The 21,523-nt window shown below is 41.6% G+C and overlaps 1 protein-coding gene and 1 long non-coding RNA gene across 2 annotated transcripts; both read left to right on the top strand.

Annotated features, from left to right (window-relative positions):
• The first annotated feature begins 808 nt into the window (after window positions 1-808).
• On the top strand, window positions 809-2,501 carry LOC124033258. The gene is made up of 3 exons (XR_006838345.1): window positions 809-936; window positions 1,093-1,172; window positions 1,338-2,501. It is a non-coding gene; the product is annotated as an uncharacterized LOC124033258 (long non-coding RNA).
• An 8,972-nt stretch (window positions 2,502-11,473) lies between these two features.
• On the top strand, window positions 11,474-17,089 carry LOC124033256 (purpurin-like). The gene is made up of 6 exons (XM_046345239.1): window positions 11,474-11,613; window positions 11,962-12,080; window positions 12,311-12,447; window positions 16,020-16,132; window positions 16,422-16,634; window positions 16,772-17,089. The coding sequence occupies exons 2-6, from the start codon at window positions 11,964-11,966 to the stop codon at window positions 16,780-16,782; spliced, it is 591 nt and encodes a 196-aa protein (XP_046201195.1). The 5' UTR covers window positions 11,474-11,613; window positions 11,962-11,963; the 3' UTR covers window positions 16,783-17,089.
• Window positions 17,090-21,523: the final 4,434 nt, after the last annotated feature.

Below are 21,523 nucleotides of genomic sequence, written 5' to 3'. Positions count from 1 at the left end.
TGAACACAGCTGGAGGTTAAACTAAATTACTGTATCACAGGAGGTTGGTGGCATCTTAATTGGGGAGGATGGGCTTGTGGGAATTTTTTTATGTTATTATGACTATTAAATAAACATCCACATTGTCAATTATTGGGTCTTATTATACTTTCTGCATATTTCTGTTTACTGTTGGATGTAGAGCAATTATCTGCAATAGATTAGTCAAACTCATATGAAATTGTGTGTTTGTGAAATTGTGTGATTTTACAGTGTATCTGTACATACTTTGGGGGAAAATACCACAATTGTATTTATATCATAAAGATTATACATTTTGCCTTCTCTGCTTCAGGCGAAATGTGTATTGGTCTATTTGCTTTTGTGGTCACTCAAATAAATTGCGTCCCGCCCCCCTCAGGAATGAGGATGCTCCTTTGGTTTGGCGGTTTGCTTTAATAACTAGAATCTTGACAGAATATTGCCCTGCGTCACGAAGGAAGCTTTTCTAAAAGTATACAATTGTTTTTCGCCGTTTACACTGGAATTATGGAACCACAACAACATGTTTACCAGGCTTATACTGTAGCTTTGTCTTCAAATGACATTGGCTCATCTGTCTGTGTGTTATTTCTGCTTCTCTCTAATTTAACACTTTGAAGGATTTAATGTTGAGCTTTCCATTCTTAAAATATAGACAAGACTAAAGGGTATACCAGTATTGCCATGGAAATGAGTCAGCAAAGGAAATTAATTATCATAGTGACACTTGGTTGATCCCACGCACCACATCATGCATATAAGCATGCCCCATTCAAATAACGTCTATTGTTCATTCATACATCCTATCAGCATTGGATGTACTGCAGGAACATTATCTTTAAATTCGTATTCATTGGGACTGTAAAACCCTTCCCTTTTCATGCTGAAGACAAGGGGATACTCAACCTAATCAAGGTAATTCTTAGAATAACATACATGTCTTTGTCATTTAGTGTTGAAATAATTATGTTAAATTATAATGTATTCCACAAACCTTTGTTTCTCACCAATACTTGTGAAGTTTACTATGTAAAAAATATAACAACGTTGACATTTATTTGACTCTTTCAGAAATGATGGAAATGAAAAAGGAGATTCTGTGGACCACCCTTTGTGTTTTCTTTGTGGTGACAGTATCTTATTCAAAACCAGTAAGAACGCCCATGTTGTTTTTCCATAATATTTGTTCTTATAAATCTGTCACTATTGCACTATAATGTGCACAATGACACAAAGTCAGTAAAAACAGACTGTGTAAAAAAGTGTGCTATGCTATGTTTCTACACTAAAATATGTATTTATATTTCTGAAAACAGGTCAGTCTGCATGGATTCCAGTTCAGAAACCTGATGGCTGACAGCCTGGAATCTTCCGAGTCTTCTGAGTCCAACGAGTCTTCTGAGAACATTGGCGTAGCACCACAGACAGCCAATGGTCAGCCAATGGTCACTGGCGCTGAGACTGCAATACCAGACACAGAGGAGGAGACCGATCCGCAAGAAAGCGATGCTATACCCTCTGAAACAGCCTCAGAGGTTGATGATGCTTTGATCGCTTCACAAACTGCACTTGGAACTGAAGCCTCATCGGCAGACTCACTAAATGGGACAGAAACTGAGACTACCTCACAACATCCAGCCATAATCACAGTGACTGATTCTCCCAGTCTGACTTCTGATGTCATAACCCATATAAGGTCTATGCTCACGACGGCTCTTCCATCAATCATTGACACAGCGACAATCCAAGAATTCCATGTGGGCACAACTCTTCCCCCGAGCCCATACCCCATACCCATTATGGAGCAGCCAACAACTCCACCCGTCTCCTCAGTACTAGGCCTATCTCCCCAGCAGCCAGTTCCATTGGAAACCACTGATGACATATCTGCTGTGCCAGGTTGTTTTACTGTAGTATACATAACTAGCCCTCAGCCAGTTCCTGCTAGAGGCGATAACATTTAAAGCTGAGAGGAAAGTAGAATATCTTTGATTAAAGCTGGAATCCGAAGTAGAGGGAAACAGCGCCACTGGCCATGGTTGTTATTGTTTTTGTTGCCGAACTTAGGAGCGTCGTCGCGCAGGATGGTAAAAATGTTTGCATGTATTGCCGTGTAATGATGTCCAAGGCGGAAAAAAATTGTATTCTTTGTTAGCAGTAACTTCTTTGTTGTTGTAATGTTGCAACAGACATGTCTGTTTCACCATTAAGGATTCTAGCTTTAAAGGTCAAATGCAGCCATTTTTATCTCAATATCAAATCATTTCTGGGCAACAATTAAGTACTTTACTGTCATTGCTATGAATTAAAATGGTCAAAATTGAAAAGTCACTTGCACATCCTTATTGCTGTTTAATAAGATGACAGCTCTGACGAAGGCCTTGAGGCCGATACGTAAACCTTAATAAAGAGCAGTGATACTAGCAAGAGCAGTGTGCGGGTTTTGTCAGGATTTGGCCAGGGTTGTTCCGGTTTTTGGTCACTAGATACCCCCATTGTGCCTTTTGACCTTTTGTTTTCCCTTGATCCCCATTATTATTTGCACCTGTGCCTCGTTTCCCCTGATTGTATTTAAACCCTTTGTTTTCCTCAGTTCTTTGCTCTGTGTTTGTATGATAGCACCCAGCCCTAGTACTCTGTGAACTCTTGTTGATCCCGGTAGTCTCTTGTGGAATTCTGTTTTTTGTTCTTGTTTGTTTGTTTTTGAGTATCTTTTGAGGCTTTTTGTGCTTTACCTTCCACCTTGTGGATTTACCTTTTTGTCTTGGAGGATTACCTTTGTTCTTGTGGAATTCCTTTTGAGGTTGTGGAGTTACATGTTTTCCTGAAGGACTTCACTTTTTACTTCATTAAATACACCGTCTCAAGTACTGCTGTGTCTGCCTCATCTTCTGGGTTCTGCCGACTATTCGTGGCTCAGTTGGTTTAGTGACTGTTTCTCACTCCGGAGACCCGGGTTCGTAACCGGGTCCTGACAGAAACACAGAGCCTCAAAAGATACTCAAAAACAAACAAACAAGAACAAAAAACAGAATTCCACAAGAGACTCTACGTCCAACTGAAAGAAATAAATTGTTGTTGTCTGCATTGGGAATTGTATTCATTACAATATATAAAATGTTGATTGAGATTTTAAAGCCTTTTATTCAAGTACCTGTGTGAGGATGTGTAATATTCATCATTTTTAATCTACCCTGCGAAGATTGAACATGCTTGGCAATCCATTTCGAAGTTCTATTTCAGGATTGGTGTCCCATCCACGGGGAGGTTGAGTTAACATAGGCGAATGTGATTAGCATGAGGTTGTAAGAAACAAAAAGAATCCCAGGACAGAGACATATCTGATAGGGCAGAAAGCTTAAATTCTTGTTAGTCTAGCTGCGCTGTCCAATTTACAGTAGCTATTAGAGTGAAAGAATACCATGCTATTGTTTGAGGAGAGTGCACAATTATGAACTTGAAAATGTATGAATTAACCAATTAGCCACATTTGGGCAGTCTTGATACAACATTTTGAATAGATATGCAAGATTTCACTTGATCACTCTAAAACTTTGCACATACAGGGCTGCCATCTAGTGGCCAACGTCTAAATTGCGCCTGGGATAGAATAATTCATTATACCATTTCATTTCAAAGATGACGGTTGATCTGTTCCTGTCAACTTCACTAATTACTGTAATGACCAGCTCTGTCTAGTCAGCAACTAACACCATTTCTGCATTTTCTTCACTTAAATACACAAAGTTGTAGTAAAACTATAATAAACAAATGCATGTTACTAGGGATGAGGTCAATTATAATTTGTCAGAAAATTTGTAATAAAATGTCAACTTAGTTGTACTTAGTATTTTATTAGGATCCAGCAATTAGCTGCTTTCAAGGCAGTGGCTATTCTTCCTGGGGTCCAAACAGGAAACAAAACACAACAAATAGAATACATAAAATACATAATATACAGTACATGACACTACATAATACAATAAATCGCTAAATATAATACAAAATATGTAAAAACGTCTGTTTGTTTCTTCACAGTCCCTGTCGTGCCATGTTCTTTTATATAAAAAACCATCTGGTTTTATTGCTAGCTTGAGTAACCTTGGGGTGGCAGAGAGTTCCATGTAGTCATGGCTCTATTTATGACTGTGTGTTTCCCAGCCCCTGTTCTTGTCCTGGGGACTGTGAAGAGACCTCTGGTTGCAGTCAAAAGTTTGGACACACCTACTCATTCAAGGGTTTTTCTTTATTTTGACTATTCTCTACATTGTAGAATATTAGTGAAGATATCAAAACTATGAAATAACACACATGGAATCATGTAGTAACCAAAAAAGTGTTAAACATATCAAAATATATTTGAGATTTGAGATTCTTCAAAATAGCCACCCTTTGCCTTGATGACAGCTTTGCACACTCTTGGCAATATCTCAACCAGCTTCAAGAGGTAGTCAACTGGATGCATTTCAATTAACAGGTGTGCCTTGTTAAAAGATCAAATGTGGAATTTCTTTCCCTCTTAATGCATTTGAGCCCATCAGTTGTGTTGTGACAAGGTAGGGGTGGTATGCAGAAGATAGCCCTATTTGGTAAAAGACCAAGTCCATATTATAGCAAGAACATCTCAAATAAGCAAAGAAAAATGACACTCCATCATTACTTTAAGACATGAAGGTCAATCAATCTGGAAAATTTAAAAAACGTTGAAAGTTTCTTCAAGTGCAGTAGCAAAAACCATCAAGCGCTATGATGCAACTGGTTCTCATGAGAACCGCCACAGGAAAGGAAGACCCAGAGTTACCTCTGCTGTGGAGGATGAGTTCATTAGAGTTAACTGCACCTCAGATTGCAGCCCCAATAACTGCTCCACAGAGTTCAAGTAAAAGACACATCTCGACATCAACTGTTCAGAGGAGACTGTGTGAATCAGCCCTTCATTTTCAAATTGCTGCAAAAAAACCACTACTAAAGGACAGCAATGAGATGAAGAGACTTGCTTGGGCCAAGAAACACGAGCAATGGACATTAGACTGGTGGAAATCTGTTGTTTGGTCTGATGAGTCCAAATTTGGGATTTTTGGTTCTAACCGCTGGTTCTAACTGTGTCTTTGTGAGATGCGGAGTAGGTGAACGGATGATCTCTGCATGTGTGGTTCCCACCATGAAGTATGGAGGAGGAGGTGTGATGGTGTGGGTGTGCTTGCTGGTGACACTGTCAGTGATTTATTTAGAATTCAAGGCACATTTAACCAGCAATACGCCATTACATCTAGTTTGCGCTTTGTGGGACTATCAATTGTTTTTCAACAGGACAATCACCTAAGATAGAAAGAGGAGTGGGAGGCCCCGGTGCACAACTGAGCAAAACACCAGTCTCAACATCAACTGTGAAGAGGCAACTCTGGGATGCTGGCCTTCTAGGCAGAGGTCCTCTGTCCAGTGTCTGTGTTCTCTTGCCCATCTTAATCCTTTCTTTTTATTGGCCAGTCTGAGATATGAAATTTACCTTGCAACTCTGCCTAGGCCAGCATCCCGGAGTCGCCTCTTCACTGTTGACGTTGAGACTGATGTTTTGTGGGTACTATTTAATGAAGCTGCCAGTTGAGGACTTGTGGTGTCTGTTTCTCAAACTAGACACTCTAATGTACTTGTCCTCTTGCTCAGTTGTTTACCAGGTCCTCCCACCCCTCTTTCCATTCTGGATAAGGGCCAGTTTTCACTGTTCTGTGAAGTGAGTAGTACACAGCGTTGCACGAGATTTTCAGTTTCTTGGTAATTTCTCACATGGAATAGCCTTAATGTCTCAGAACAAGAACAGACTGATGAGTTTCAGAAGAAAGTTCTTTGTTTCTGGACATTTTGAGCCTGTAATCAAAGCTACAAATGCTGATGCTCCAGATGCTTTTTTTGAAAAACAAGGACATTTCTAAGTGGCCCCAAACTTTTGTACAGTAATGTATATTCTCTAGGTATAGCCTGAATAATAACCTACGGTAGTAAACTGCTGCATTGTTATTCCAACACTTAATTGTTTCTGTAAAGAAAGTTGACATCTACTTTTCTCTGCTCTCTCACCACAGCCAGTGAAGAGTCCATTTTGAAATGAGCAGGCAATGGAAGAAGTTACTGTGAAGCTCTTCACACAGCTCCTGAAATGTTCCACTCTCTTCTTCCTGTACATACTTGGTCAAAAACTCTCTGGCGGTTATTTTATTGACGTGTGCGCTCTAACCCATAAACCCTCACTTTGAAACCAGATAGAGTATGTTGTAGTTATTTACATGGCATACAAAATAATGGCTTGCTTTTTGGATTCAGAACTGCAACATCACAAATGCAGTATTGTAAATTAAGTTAAGGTGAATGCACCAATTTGTAAGTCGCTCTGGATAAGAGCGTCTGCTAAATGACTTAAATGTAAATGTAATGTAATGTTTGTACTCTAGTTACACAGCCTCGTGACAATGTCAAAAATGCTACATGATAAATACATGGTAAACATTTCAATTGTTGTTCTTTCTTCATTTACATTGCACTTGCTTCACCTTTTTCCTGACACTTGTTTTGCTATCAAGAGCATGCGCAGACCAGCTGGCCGGTGTGTTTACGGACATATTCAATCAATCCCTATACCAGTCTGCTGTTCCCACATGCTTCAAGAGGGCCACCATTGTTCCTGTTCCCAAGAAAGCTAAGGTAACTGAGCTAAACGACTACCGCCCCGTAGCACTCACTTCCGCCATCATGAAGTGCTTTGAGAGACTAGTCAAGGACCATATCACCTCCACCCTACCTGACACCCTAGACCCACTCCAATTTGCTTACCGCCCAAATAGGTCCACAGACGATGCAATCTCAACCACACTGCACACTGCCCTAACCCACCTGGACAAGAGGAATACCTATGTGAGAATGCTGTTCATCGACTACAGCTCGGCATTCAACACCATAGTACCCTCCAAGCTCGTCATCAAGCTCGAGACCCTGGGTCTCGACCCCGCCCTGTGCAACTGGGTACTGGACTTCCTGACGGGCCGCCCCCAGGTGGTGAGGGTAGGCAACAACATTTCCTCCCCGCTGATCCTCAACACGGGGGCCCCACAAGGGTGAGTTCTGAGCCCTCTCCTGTACTCCCTGTTCACCCACGACTGCGTGGCCACGCACGCCTCCAACTCAATCATCAAGTTTGCGGACGACACAACAGTGGTAGGCTTGATTACCAACAATGACGAGACGGCCTACAGGGAGGAGGTGAGGGCCCTCAGAGTGTGGTGTCAGGAAAATAACCTCACACTCAACGTCAACAAAACTAAGGAGATGATTGTGGACTTCAGGAAACAGCAGAGGGAACACCCCCCTATCCACATCGATGGAACAGTAGTGGAGAGGGTAGCTAGTTTTAAGTTCCTCGGCATACACATCACAGACAAACTGAATTAGTCCACTCACACTGACAGCGTCGTGAAGAAGGCGCAGCAGCGCCTATTCAACCTCAGGAGGCTGAAGAAATTCGGCTTGTCACCAAAAGCACTCACAAACTTCTACAGATGCACAATCGAGAGCATCCTGGCGGGCTGTATCACCGCCTGGTACGGCAACTGCTCCGCCCTCAACCGTAAGGCTCTCCAGAGGGTAGTGAGGACTGCACAACGCATCACCGGGGGCAAACTACCTGCCCTCCAGGACACCTACACCACCCGTTGTTACAGGAAGGCCATAAAGATCATCAAGGACATCAACCACCCGAACCACTGCTTGTTCACCCCGCTATCATCCAGAAGGCGAGGTCAGTACAGGTGCATCAAAGCTGGGACCGAGAGACTGAAAAACAGCTTCTATCTCAAGGCCATCAGACTGTTAAACAGCCACCACTAACATTGAGTGGCTGCTGCCAACACACTGTCATTGACACTGACCCAACTCCAGCCATTTTAATAATGGGAATTGATGGGAAATGATGTAAATATATCACTAGCCACTTTAAACAATGCTACCTTATATAATGTTACTTACCCTACATTATTCATCTCATATGCATATGTATATACTGTACTCTACATCATCGACTGCATCCTTATGTAACACATGTATCACTAGTCACTTTAACTATGCCACTTTGTTTACTTTGTCTACACACTCATCTCATATGTATATACTGTACTCGATACCATCTACTGTATGCTGCTCTGTACCATCACTCATTCATATATCCTTATGTACATGTTCCTTATCCCCTTACACTGTGTATAAGACAGTAGTTTTGGAATTGTTAGTTAGATTACTTGTTGGTTATCACTGCATTGTCGGAACTAGAAGCACAAGCATTTCGCTACACTCGCATTTAACATCTGCTAACCATGTGTATGTGACAAATAAAATTTGATTTGATTTGATTTGATTTGATTTGATTTGATTTGAAGTCATGAAACTGCGTTTATTTTCAGTAAACTTAACATGTGTAAATATTTGTATGACCATAATAAGATTCAACAACTGAGACATAAACTGAACAAGTTCCACAGACATATGACTAACAGAAATGGAATAATGTGTGAACAATGGAATAATGTGTGAACAAATGGGGGGGGGGGGGAATCAAAATCAAAAGTAACAGTCAGTATCTGGTGTGGCCACCAGCTGCATTAAGTACTGCAGTGCATCTCCTCCTCATGGACTGCACCAGATTTGCCAGTTCTTGCTGTGAGAGGTCACCCCACTCTTCCACCAAGGCACCTGCAAATTCCCAGGCATTTCTGGGGGGAATGGCCCTAGCCCTCACCCTCCGATCCAGCAGGTCCCAGACGTGCTCAATGGGATTGAGGTCCAGGCTCTTTGCTGGCCATGGCAGAACACTAGCATTCCTGTCTTGCAGGAAATCACGCACAGAACGAGAAGTATGGCTGGTGGCATTGTCATGCTGGAGGGTCATTTCAGGATGAGCCTGCAGGAAGGGTGCCACATGAGGGAGGAGGATGTCTTCCCTGTAACTCGCAGCGTTGACATTGCCTGCAGTGACAACAAGCTCAGTCCGATGATGCTGTGACACACCGCCCCAGACCATGACGGATCCTCCACTTCCAAATCGATCCTACTCCAGAGTACAGGCCTCGGTGTAACACTCATTCCTTTGACGATAAACGCAAATCCAACCATCACTCCTGGTGAGACAAAACCGCAACTCGTCAGTGAAGAGCACTTTTGCCAGTCCTGTCTGGTCCAGCGACGGTGGGTTCTTGCCCATAGGTGATGTTGTTGCCGGTGATGTCTGGTGAGGACATCCTGCCTTACAACAGGCCTACAAGCCCTCAGTCCAGCCTCTCTCAGCCTATTGCGGACAGTCTGAGCACTGATGGAGGAATTGTGCGTTCCTGGTGTAACGCAGGCAGTTGTTTTTGCCATCCTGTACCTGTCCCACAGGTGTGATGTTCGGATGTACCAATCCTGTGCAGGTGTTGTTACACATGTTTTGCCACTGCGAGGACAATCAGCTGTCCGTCCTATCTCCATGTAGTGCTCTCTTAGGCGACTCACAGTACGGACATTGCAATTTATTGCCCTGGCCACATCTGCAGTCCTCATGCCTCCTTGCAGCATGCCTAAGGCACGTTCATGCAGATGAGCAGGGCATCTTTCTTTTGCCGTTTTTCAGAGTCAGTAGAAAGGCCTCTTTAGTGTCCTAAGTTTTCACAACTGTTTAAGTGTTTACACCCTTTACAATGCAGATCTGTGAAGTAATTAGGATTTTTACGAATTATCTTTGAACGACAGGGTCCTGAAAAAGGGACGTTTCTTTTTTTGCTGGGTTTATTATAGAATAAGAAAAAGTCACACTTAAGAAATCTTCATCCGCCAACTCAAATATATGTTAGGGTACTTTCTAAACTTTTAGAAACTATGAAACTGATATTACAAAAATGATTAAATATTGATTAGAAACAAAGTCTTACTGTCTTCCCTGTCATGGCCATGCACGTGAATACGGGGGCTGTGGTCTGTCTGCTGTCATGATTGGAGTGGATCCAACAACTGACTTCAGGTGAAGCAAACATCTGACCTGACACTCACTGTTTGTGTTATGTTGGCATGGCTGAAAGGCAAAGGTGCCAAGCCACAGTAATTCAAGCTCATCCCCAATCTAAATATAAGCAGCAACAATGACAGAAGTGGTTAATTATAGCATGTATATCATCCTACCTGTTATCAACTATAGTGCACTATTAAAAATGATTAATGGACGTGTTCCAATGTATTGCCTTCCTCACTGAGAAAATATTCAAACGACAGGGTCATGACACCCATTTAACCTCGTGTTGACAACCATCTTGAAATGCGCTTCAGCAGTCTCCTGCCCGAGAACGTTTTGTCTGGGATTACAGAAACAAGCTGGTGCAACAGACCATGTGACTTAACCCAGGGGCAGGAATGTAAAGTCCCACACAGACCTTGACATTTCATAACACGTGTATTCTTACAACGTGTATTCTTGGGCAAGTTATTATGGACTACTGATCATGCTCTCATTTCAATGATTGGCATGCAGATTTGCATAACATAACATGATAACATTTGGATAGCATGACATTGATTCAACTTTAAACAATAATATATTCCCCCATAATAATATATTATGCACCACAAATATATTGGCTGGAGGTGTATGGTCTTTACACAAAATTGTGTGATTACAACATCTTTATCTCTATGGAATCACTATCTGTATGATTTCTGATGGATTTTGGTGGGGGTCTTTCATGGAAGAATGTATGAATGTAATTTGTGGATATTATATTTTGCTCACTTAACAGGTAAAACAATGGTAGCCCACCCACAGTTGATACAGAGTGTGAGAATATTGTCTTTGAAACAACTTGACCAAGTGGACTGAGCACACACATCTGTAGCTTACAGGCACAGTATGGCTACTTTTACACAGGCAGCCCAATTCTGATATTTTTCCCATAAATGGTCTTTTGACCAATCACATCAGATCTTTTTACATCAGATCTTCTTCAGGGCTATTCTTGGTCAAAAGACCAATAAGTGACAATAAGACCAGAATTGGGCACCCTTTGTAAATGGTAGGTTTGATTGGTACTTTTACTTCAGCTGCCCCAACTTGACATCAAGTCCCTCTTTATTTATCCTTCATATTATTCAAATTCAGTTCAAAGGAAGTGATATCAACTGGTGATAAATACATGTGTAATTTATTTCCATTTAATTTGCATGTCAATAAGGAACTATCTAACAATACACTTATGTAGCCTAAAATACACTAGTATTGTCATTCCCATGTGTAAACAGTACTTTGGCTTGGCTGAAGTGAACTAATTCCCTAGACATGTGCTTTCTTTGAGTTTAGACTATTATACACCACTGATACAATTACATAAAGCCATTTCAGTGCTGCATGGGACAATTGAACGGCTTACAGGATTTAGTTAACTGGATTAGTTCTAGATTTAGGACCAGAATGGGAAAATAATCAGTGAGCTCGTCTGTTCCTTGGGTATATAAGGATCCTAGACAGAAGACAAACACAGTCGAAGAGAAACACATACCTACAACTTCACTTGCTTTGTTCCATTACAGGTAAGTTTTTGAACTTTTCATGGGAATGTTGTTCAAATGTTGTTGCTTAATATAGATGTATCTGATTATTTGTCTTTGTTAAATATTATAACGTTGTCATTTTTTATAAAATGGTTTGTAAATAGTTTTATCTGGGACCAATTTGTAGAGACATTTTGAGAGAAGATGAGATAAACTTTGAAACGTTCCACCATAGTCAGCTTGTCAGTTTACCAAGCTATGATTTGGAATTGTTAACAATTGAGAGGAATAGCTATTGTGCTCTATCAAAATAGACATGCTCATATCACTTTAATTTGTTCTTACACGCGTATACAATTCTACTCGTGGAATTTCTGTATCCTCTAGAAATGAATTTCCATATGCTCGCCCTGGTGGTCGTGCTCCTGGTGGGTCTGGAGCAGAGCTGGGCTGCCTCCTGTGTGGTGGACAGCTTCACAGTCAAGGAGGACTTTGACCCCAAGAGAGTGAGTACAGACGACAATACACAGGTTGTGTAGTACGTAGTCTATAGCAGACCTACCTGCAAGGTTGCAGTACATTTATCTGTTTCATGTGTGCTAGTACTACCGTACGCAGTTAGACAAATATTGTGCCACTCTCCAGTATGCAGGAAATTATTATTGCCGAGGCTACAACAGTCCTACATGCAAGGCCCTTCAACTCACCTGTTGTTGTTTATGCGTGTGCACTCCAGTACGCAGGGAAGTGGTACGCTCTGCAGAAGAAGGACCCTGAGGGTCTGTTCCTCCAGGACAACATCTCAGCGGAGTACACCATCGGTGACGACGGCTCCATGGTTGCCTCCTCCAAGGGCCGTGTCACACTGTTCGGGTAAGAGAGCTGGAGATTATTTCTGATGAAATGGTAATACTCTTAGAAATGTGCCATTCCCTAGTCATTCAGTTTGTTGGAGTGAAAACATAAGGCTTACCTGTACATGTTGCTCGTAATTGTATTCTAGTACTGTATCTGTGATGAGTAACTACACTGAGCAAAAATATAAACGCAACATGTAAAGTGTTGGTCCCATGTTTCATGAGCTGAAATAAAAGGTCCCTAAAATTGTCCATGCACAAAAAAACATATTTATTTCAAATGTTGTGCACACATTTGTTTACATTCCTATTAGTGAGCATTTCTCCTTTGCCAAGATAATCCATCTACCTGACAGGTGTGGCATATCATGAAGCTGATTAAACAGCATGATCATTACACAGGTGCACTTTGTGCTGGGGACAATACAAATGTTCAGTTTTGTCACACAACATAATGCCAAAGATGTCTCAAGTTTTGATGGCGTGTGGAATTGGAATGGTGACTACAGGAAGGTCCACCAGAGCTGTTGCCAAGTAATTGAATGTTAATTTCTCTACCATAAGCTGCGTCCAACATCGTTTTAGAGAATTTGGCAGTGCGTCCAACTGGCCTCACAACCATAGACCACGTGTATGAAAATCAGAACCTTACAGATAATGCCATGGATAATGTTGCAAGGATCCGTACAAAATTCCTGGAAGCTGAAAATGGCCCAGTACTTCCAAGGCCTGTATTCTCACCAGACATGTCACCCATTGAGCATGTGTGGGATGCTCTGGATTGACGTGTACGACAGCGTGATCCAGTTCCCGCCAATATCCAGCAACTTTGCACAGCCATTGAAGAGGAGTGGAACAACATTCCGCGGGCCTCAATCAACAGCCTGATCAACTCTATGCGAGGGAGATGTGTCGTGCTACATGAGGCAAATGGTGGTCACACCAGATACTGACTGATTTCTGAACCACACTCCTACTTTAAGGTATCTGTGACCAACAGATGCATATGTGTATTCCCTGCCATGTGAAATCTGTAGATTAGGGCCTAATTTATTTATTTCAATTGACTGATTTCCTTATATGAACTGAAACTCAGTAAAATCTTTGAAATTGTTGCATGTTGTGTTTATATTTTTGTTCAGTGTATATACTGTACCAGTCAAAGATTAGGACGCACCTACTCAATTAATTTTTTTAAAACTATTTTTTAAACTATTTTTTACAAAACTATGAAGTAACACATATGGAATCATGTAGTAACCATGATTCTTCAAAGTAGCCACCCTTTGCCTTGATGACAGCTTTGTACACTATCTTTGATGACAGCTTTGGCATTCTCTCAACCAGCTTCACCTGGAATGCTTTTCCAACAGTCTTGAAGGAGTTCCTGCATATTCTGAGCACTTGTTTGGCTGCTTTCCTTCACTCTGCGGTCCAACTCATCCCAAACCACCACAATGGGGTTGAGGTCGGGTGATTGTGGAGGCCAGGTCATCTGATTTATCACTCTCCTTCTTGGTCAAATGGCCCTTACACAGCCTGGAGGTGTATTGGGTCATTGTCCTGTTGAAAAACAATTGATAGTCCCACTAAGTCCCACTATTGATAGTCCCGCTGCAGAATTCTGTGGTAGCCATGGTGTTTAAGTGTGCCTTGAATTCTATATAAATAACATACGAGTCACCAGCAAAGCACCCCAACACCGTTACACCTCCTCCTCCATGCTTCATGATGGGAACCACACATGCAGAGATCATCCGTTAACCTACTCTGCGTCTCACAAAGACATGTTGGTTGGAACCAAAAATCTCAAATTCAGACTCATCAGACCAAAGGAAATATTTTCACCTGTCCAATGTCCCTTGCTCGTGTTTCTTTGCCCAAGCAAGTCTCTTCTTATTACTGGTGTCCTTTAGTAGTGGTTTCTTTGCAGCAATTCAACCATATTGAATCAGGCCTGATTCACGCAATCTCCTTTGAACATTTGATGTTGAGACGTGTCTGAGGTGCGGTTATTTGCCTATTTCTGAGGCTGGTAACTCTAATGAACTTATCCTCTTCCGCAGAGGTAACTCTAGGACTTCCTTTCCTGTGATGGTCCTCATCAAATCAAATTGTATTAGTCACATGTGTTGAATACAACAGGTGTAGACCACACAGTGAAATGCTTACTTACGAGCCCCTAACCAACAATGCAGTTTTAAAAAATGTGGATAAGAATAAGAAATAAAAGTAACAAGTAATTAAAGAGCAGCAGTAAGATAACAATAGCGAGACAATATTAAGGGGGTACCGGTACAGAGCCGGTGTGTGGGGGCACCGGTTAGTTGAGGTAATATGTACATGTAGGTAGAGTTATTAAATTGACTATGCCTAGATGATGACAACAGAGAGTAGCAGCAGTGTCAAAAAGGGGGGGGGGGGCAATGCAAATAATCTGGGTAGCAATTTGATTAGGTGTTCAGGAGTCTTATGGCTTGTGGGTAGAAGCTGTTTAGAAGCCTCTTGCACCTAGACTTGGTGCTCTGGTACCGCTTGCCATGAGTTAGCAGAGAGAACAGGAGTCTGGAGTCTTTGGCAATTTCTAGGGACTTCCTCTGACACAGACTGGTATAGAGGTCCTGGATGACAGGAAGCTTGGCCCCAGTGATATACTGGGCCCTTCGCACTACCCTTTGTAGTGTCTTGCAGTAGGAGGCAGAACAGTTGCCATACCAGGCAGTGATGCAACCAGTCAGAATGCTCTCGATGGTGCAGCTGTAGAACCTTTTGAGGATCTGAGGATCTGAGGATCCATGGCAAATATTTTCAGTCTCCTGAGGAGGAATAGGTTTTGTAATGCACTCTTCACGGCTGTTTTTGGTGTGCTTGGACCATGTTCGTTTGTTGGTGATGTGGACACGAAGGAACTTGAAGCTCTCAACCTGCTCCACTGCAGCCCCATCGATGAGAATGGGGGTGCGCTCGGTCCTCTTTCTCCTGTGGTCCACAATCATCTCCTTTGTCTTGATCATGTTGAGGGAGAGGTTGTTGTCCTGGCACCACATGGCCAGGTCTCTGACCTCCTCCCTATAGGAGAGCCAGTTTCCTCATAGTGCTTGATGGTTTTTGCAACTGCATTTGAAGAAACTGTCAAAGCTCTTGAAATGTTACGGATTGACTGACCTTCATGTCTTAAAGTAATGATGGTCTGTTGTTTCTCTTTGCTTATTTGAGCTATTCTTAGCCATAATATGGACTTGGTCTTTTACCAAATAGGGCTATCTTCTGAAGAAGGAAAGAAATTCCACATATTATCTTTTAACAAGGCACACCTGTTAATTGAAGCTGGTTGAGAGGATGCCAAGAGTGTGCAAAGCTGTCATTGAAGAATCTCAAATATAAAATATATTTGATTTGTTTAACACTTTTTTGGTTACTACATGATTCCATGTGTGTTATTTCATAGTTTTGATGTCTTCACTATTATTCTACAATGTAGAAAACAGTCAAAATAAAGAAAAACCCTTGAATCAGTAGGCGTGTCCAAACTTTTGACTGGTACTGTATTTTACAATAGCTTTTTCCACCATTGACATCCATCTTCAGATTCTGGGTTGTGTGCGCTGACATGGCTGCCCAGTACACTGTGCCTGACTCTGCCAACCCTGGAAAGATGTTCATGAACTACCAGGGCCTGGCCAGCTATCTGTCCAGCGGAGGTACATTTTCTGAATAAATATATATATATATATATATATGCCATTTAGCCAGCGCTTTATCCAAAGCGACTTAGTTATGCGTGCATGCAATTTTATGTGTCGGTGGCCCTAGAGGCGAAAACCACAATCCTGGTGTGGCACGCGCCATGCTCTACCAACAGAGCACTACAAGACCACAATATACCCTTATAGACAATATGCCTATACACTTACAGGCACAGAGACACATCATTAACAACTAACAGTAAGCCACCCTCAAGACTCAAAGTATACCCTCCTCTTTTCTCAGGTGACAACTATTGGGTGATTGACACCGACTATGAAAACTATGCCATCACCTATGCCTGCCGTACCCTAAAGGACGATGGAAGCTGTGAGGATGGTTACTCCCTTATCTTCTCTCGTAACCCCCGTGGCCTGCCCCCAACCATCCAGAGGAGCATTCGCGCCAAGCAAGAGGAGATCTGCATGGCCGGACAGTTTGAGCCCGTGCTGCAGTCTGGTAAGTGTCCAATTACATTTTTATTAATACAGCCCTTCTTACATCATCAGTCATTACAAAGTGCTTTGTTTGGATGGTCTATGTTCTAGAAGTTCATTCCCCACCTGATCCCCTTTTTCATACCCTCTCCTCAACAGGAGCTTGCTAAACGTCTACCACAAAAGAACTTGTGCTGCCAAAGGATCCCTACTGGCTTGGACAGAGACACCTACTGACGACTGAAGAGGGAAATTGCATACAAATGATTTTTTTATGAAAGTAATTCAATGCCCCCTTAAATAAAAGGGCAAGACACCTGCACCAACCCAATCACTTAAATTGATTTAGAAAAATGTACTGAATGTGGTGTACTGTACATCACAGAATTACCTAAATCAGTATCAACACCACAGTGTTGTTTCACTCATTCACTTTTCATCAGTTTGTGTTGGCGACAATAAAACATTTGAAGGTAACTTTGCGTTGTCAGTGACTTTGTGAATACATTGTCCATGGACATGAGCATTCTAATGTTATCGCTGTCTGGTGAACTTTAAAAAAGATTTGAGGTGGTTAAAAAAAAAAATCACAAAGCTTTTACTTATTGAATGTGACATTTCTAAATATTTCTAAATATATTAGAGAACTCCACCTCAAACGTCTTAATGCATTTACAAATGAAACAGAACATGTCCTTAATTTCTTCATCCTCATCACCACACCTAGAAGAAGATCAATAAAATAGCACTAGGATATTGATGATTTAACAGTACAGTATGAAAATATCATCTGGAGAAATATAATACAAATGTATCAGTAAAACGTGGATTATACTGTCATCACAAACCATGTGAGATGGTGGCACTGACCTGGTTTGGCCTGGCCTTGCTCATACATACACATGTATGGCGAAGAATGAGGGCAAAGAGAGTTTTGCCCGCAGGGTTAGGATGCCCTCCACATGGAAGGGCAGTGGTCCATCCACCTGAAGATCCTGGAGTCAAATCAACACAATTTCAGCTCAGCTATAAATACCAGAGTTAATTCCATAGAAACTGACCATGGTCACATTGCTGTCACTCAGAATTAAGAGGATTATGTTATGTGATTTTGACTAAAATACAAACTTACCTGTTGAGAGTAAGATGAGTTATTTCATGGGGTGTTTGGAAGAAGGTGTTTTTCTTCATGTACTATGTTCCTCATCCGTCTGAATGTCTCTGCTGTGGGGTAATCTAGGCTGCCCCCACATCTGGGACAGGTTGGTAACATTGTTGTCCAAGCAATATGTCATATACACAAGTCCTGAAGTCAAAATCACAATCATGAAACATCTGAAGTTGAAGCATGAAGTTGAAGAGTAACTCTATTGCTCATCTATTAACACGGGTCAGATCCAATACAGTATACAGTATGTCAACATAATGTCAACACAGTATGTCAACATAGTGTAAAATGAGTTCTGACAAGTTTTAATCTGAACTGCAATTTTGTCTGCAACATAAAAAAAATACTTGAAGTTCAGTACATACATGCATATGAAGAAAGACAATTAAAGTCCTGATTTGGAGACAGATCCAGTACCACCTACATTATCCACATACAGAGAAACAAGGAAGAAGGCTACGGGAAAGGTGAAGGAGGAAAAGAAACAGAAAACGTCAATGAGCAGCGCACTAGTCTCACTGGAGCTGCAAGGCAACACGGGTTGGCAAACCACACTACTCCTCTTCCCATCATACCAGTGCAGGTGAAAGTATCCAATTCGAACAAAGCCCTTTCCTATATCCAGGAAGCAGTGCAAGCTTCTGCACTAAAGCTTTAAAAAGAAAATTGCATGGGAAGGAGGATAAAAAACAGAATCTTTCTGCGTACTATGGGACAAGAAAAAACAGTCAACAGCTCCATTGTGACTGGCTTCGAAGTATGCAGTCTAGAAGGTAAAGAATTAATTGAAATACCAGAGTTGTACACCCAAGGCGAAATCCTGGTCATGAAAGAGCATATCCCCACTCAAGAAGCAGTAAAGAAGTATAGGTTCAGTAATCTCAAATCTCACATTGACATTGAACTGCTAATTGGGATAATTGCACCAACATTTATGGAACTGTGGAAGTTGATTAACAGGTGTTAAGGAAGTGATGTCAGTCAGAGTCGTACTGAGTACAGGATGACAGTGCATATGTTTTGGGGACTCATCCAGTTGTGATAGTTATGCTCTGAAGAAGACTGCACAGGATAACAAGAGCAGCTTCTCAGTTGAAGCAGTTGACACCATCAAAGACAACTTCCATGTAGATGACTGCTTGAAGTCTGTACCAACTGAAGGGCAAGCCATTGTACTGTGCAAACAATTCAAGACTGTCGCTTGATGAAATGGATCAGCAACAAACCACTCTGTGTTGGCCTTGATTCAAGAGGCAGAGAGAGTCAAGGAGGTGAAGAACCTCGACTCAGACAAAGAACACCTCCCTTTAGAATGAGCCCTGAGGGTTCAGTGGTGTGTAGAAGAGGAAACATTCAAGTTTCAAGTAGCCATGAATAATCAATCCTTTACCAGGAGAGGTATTCTGTGTACTGTTAGTTCTGTGTACGATCTGCTTGGATTTCTAAGCACATCCTGCAGGAGTTATGTAAGCTTAACTATGGATGGGATGATGAAAGGCCTACATCCAATCATGGCAAAGATGGCTGGTAGACCTACAGCAGAGTGAGGCCTTCAGCAAAAACAGGTGCATTAAGCCAAATTACTTTTGACAGATCAAGTCAGCCCAACTGTACCACTTCTGTGATGCAAGTGAATCAGGGTACTGCAACGTAAACTACCTGAGACTGACCAATTCTGAAGATCACGTGCATTTAGCTTTCATAATGGGAAAGGCAAGAGCAGCACCGTTGAAACAGATGACAATCCCAAGAATGGAACTTGCTGCAGCAGTACTAACAGTGCGTGTTGAAAGAATGCTAACTACAGAGCTACAGCTTACACAGGAGCAGTGGAGGCTCCTCAGAGGAGGAAGGGGAAGACCATCCTATACATTGTAAAACATTTAAAAAGTTATCATTTTTTAGGTAAATCTACACTAAATATAATCATGTCACCAAATAATTGATTAAAACACACTATTCTGCAATGAAGGTCTGCAGTAGCCTCAACAGCACTCGGTAGGGTAGCATCATGGTGTAGCTGGAGGACAGCTATCTTCCGTCCTCCTCTGGCTACATTGACTTCAATACAAAACCTAGGAGGCTCATGGTTCTCACCCCCTTCCATAGACTTACACGTTAATTATGACAGATTCCAGAGGACGTCCTCCAAACTTTCAGAGCTCCTGCAGCATGAATCAACATCTTGTCCACCCAATCAAAGGATCAGAGATCATAAGCTTAAGCATAAGCTACAGCTAGCTAGTACTGCAGTGCATACAATCTGGTGTTTAGTTGACTCAAAGAGAGAGAAAGACAACAGTTGAACAGTTTTTAAAAATACATTCTTTCCAAAATGAAGAAGAGATAGAGATTGTCATTTTTCTTCACATTCAGTTTCACTTACTTAGCTCGCAAATGCAGCTAGCTAGTTTAGCTTACTCAGACACCCTGCTCAAACAGAGGGATGCTATGTTAGCTAGCTGGCTATGACTATCCAACACAGCACTGGAACTCTTCCAGGTCAAGGTAAGCTTTTGGTTTTATTAATTTGTTGCCACGGGGCCCGCTGGTGTAAGTGCTAAACTTCTTACTGACTGGACCCTAACTTTACGTAAAGCGTACAGTGGGGCAAAAAAGTATTTAGTCAGCCACCAATTGTGCAAGTTCTCCCACTTAAAAAGATGAGAGAGGCCTGTAATTTTCATCATAGGTACACTAACTCTGACAGACAAAATGAGAAAAAAAAAAAATCCAGAAAATCACATTGTAGGATTTTTCATGAATTTATTTGCAAATTATGGTGGAAAATAAGTATTTGGTCACCTACAAACAAGCAAGATTTCTGGCTCTCACAGACCTGTAACTTCTTCTTTAAGAGGTTCCTCTGTCCTCCACTCGTTGCCTGTATTAATGGCACGTCTCGTTTTTTTCAAAGGTAAAGCTATGTTGATGAGGCCTTCTCTCATCAGATTTCACTTAAGATTTTATGACATGATTTATTCATGGAATGCTTGATTTTCCTTTGAAATTGGAAATGCTCAAGCTAAGTTAGCAAAACTAGTCATATCTGTCAATAAACAATCATTGTCTCACAGGTGAATGTCCAGTATGAACGCCTTCATTTTGCTGCTTGGTTCATTATATCTTTGTCTGGCAGCTCCAGTAAGTCAAAATACACAATAACCCTTTGAATGTCTTTATCATATTCATCTGTCTCAAAGTCTCTTTTAAAACTTGTTTCGTTAGAAAAACTTGTCAGGAAGGCCAGAGGTTTGAGCTATGAGGTAAGCTGTGTGTTATTGCACTAGCCAGACCATATAGTGGTTGGGGTTGAAAGATATACATTTAATTTTCATGGCATGATATTGTTTTACATTCTCATCACTGACCCCATCCCCTTACGTGATCTAGGTACCATTACTGACAAAGATTGGTCAGCAGAGGAAACATCGGAAACAAACCTGGACTCCCCGTGCTACAGAATACTCTTCCCCAGGTCACATATAGATTGACCCCTCATACCCTAACCCCTGTAACCATTTTCCAAATAGCTTGACTCCCTATTCCACAAATGTCTTTGCCATGAATCCATACGAGGCAAACAGGTTCCCTTTATCTCCAACTATTGGAGTACAGCCTCCTATCATAATCCTAGAGACCAGCTAGTACCCCGACTCTAGTCCCTACTCCAGTGCCAGACTCAAGAAGACGTTAACCCTTCACCAGCCACGAGGACACTCGGCAAAGAGCCAGAAACTCAT

This window comes from Oncorhynchus gorbuscha, linkage group LG04 (genome assembly GCF_021184085.1).
Source record: "Oncorhynchus gorbuscha isolate QuinsamMale2020 ecotype Even-year linkage group LG04, OgorEven_v1.0, whole genome shotgun sequence".
Lineage (NCBI taxonomy): Eukaryota > Metazoa > Chordata > Actinopteri > Salmoniformes > Salmonidae > Oncorhynchus > Oncorhynchus gorbuscha.
The sequence above is the reverse complement of the archived record's forward strand: the minus strand, read 5'-3'. Positions and strand labels throughout refer to the sequence as shown.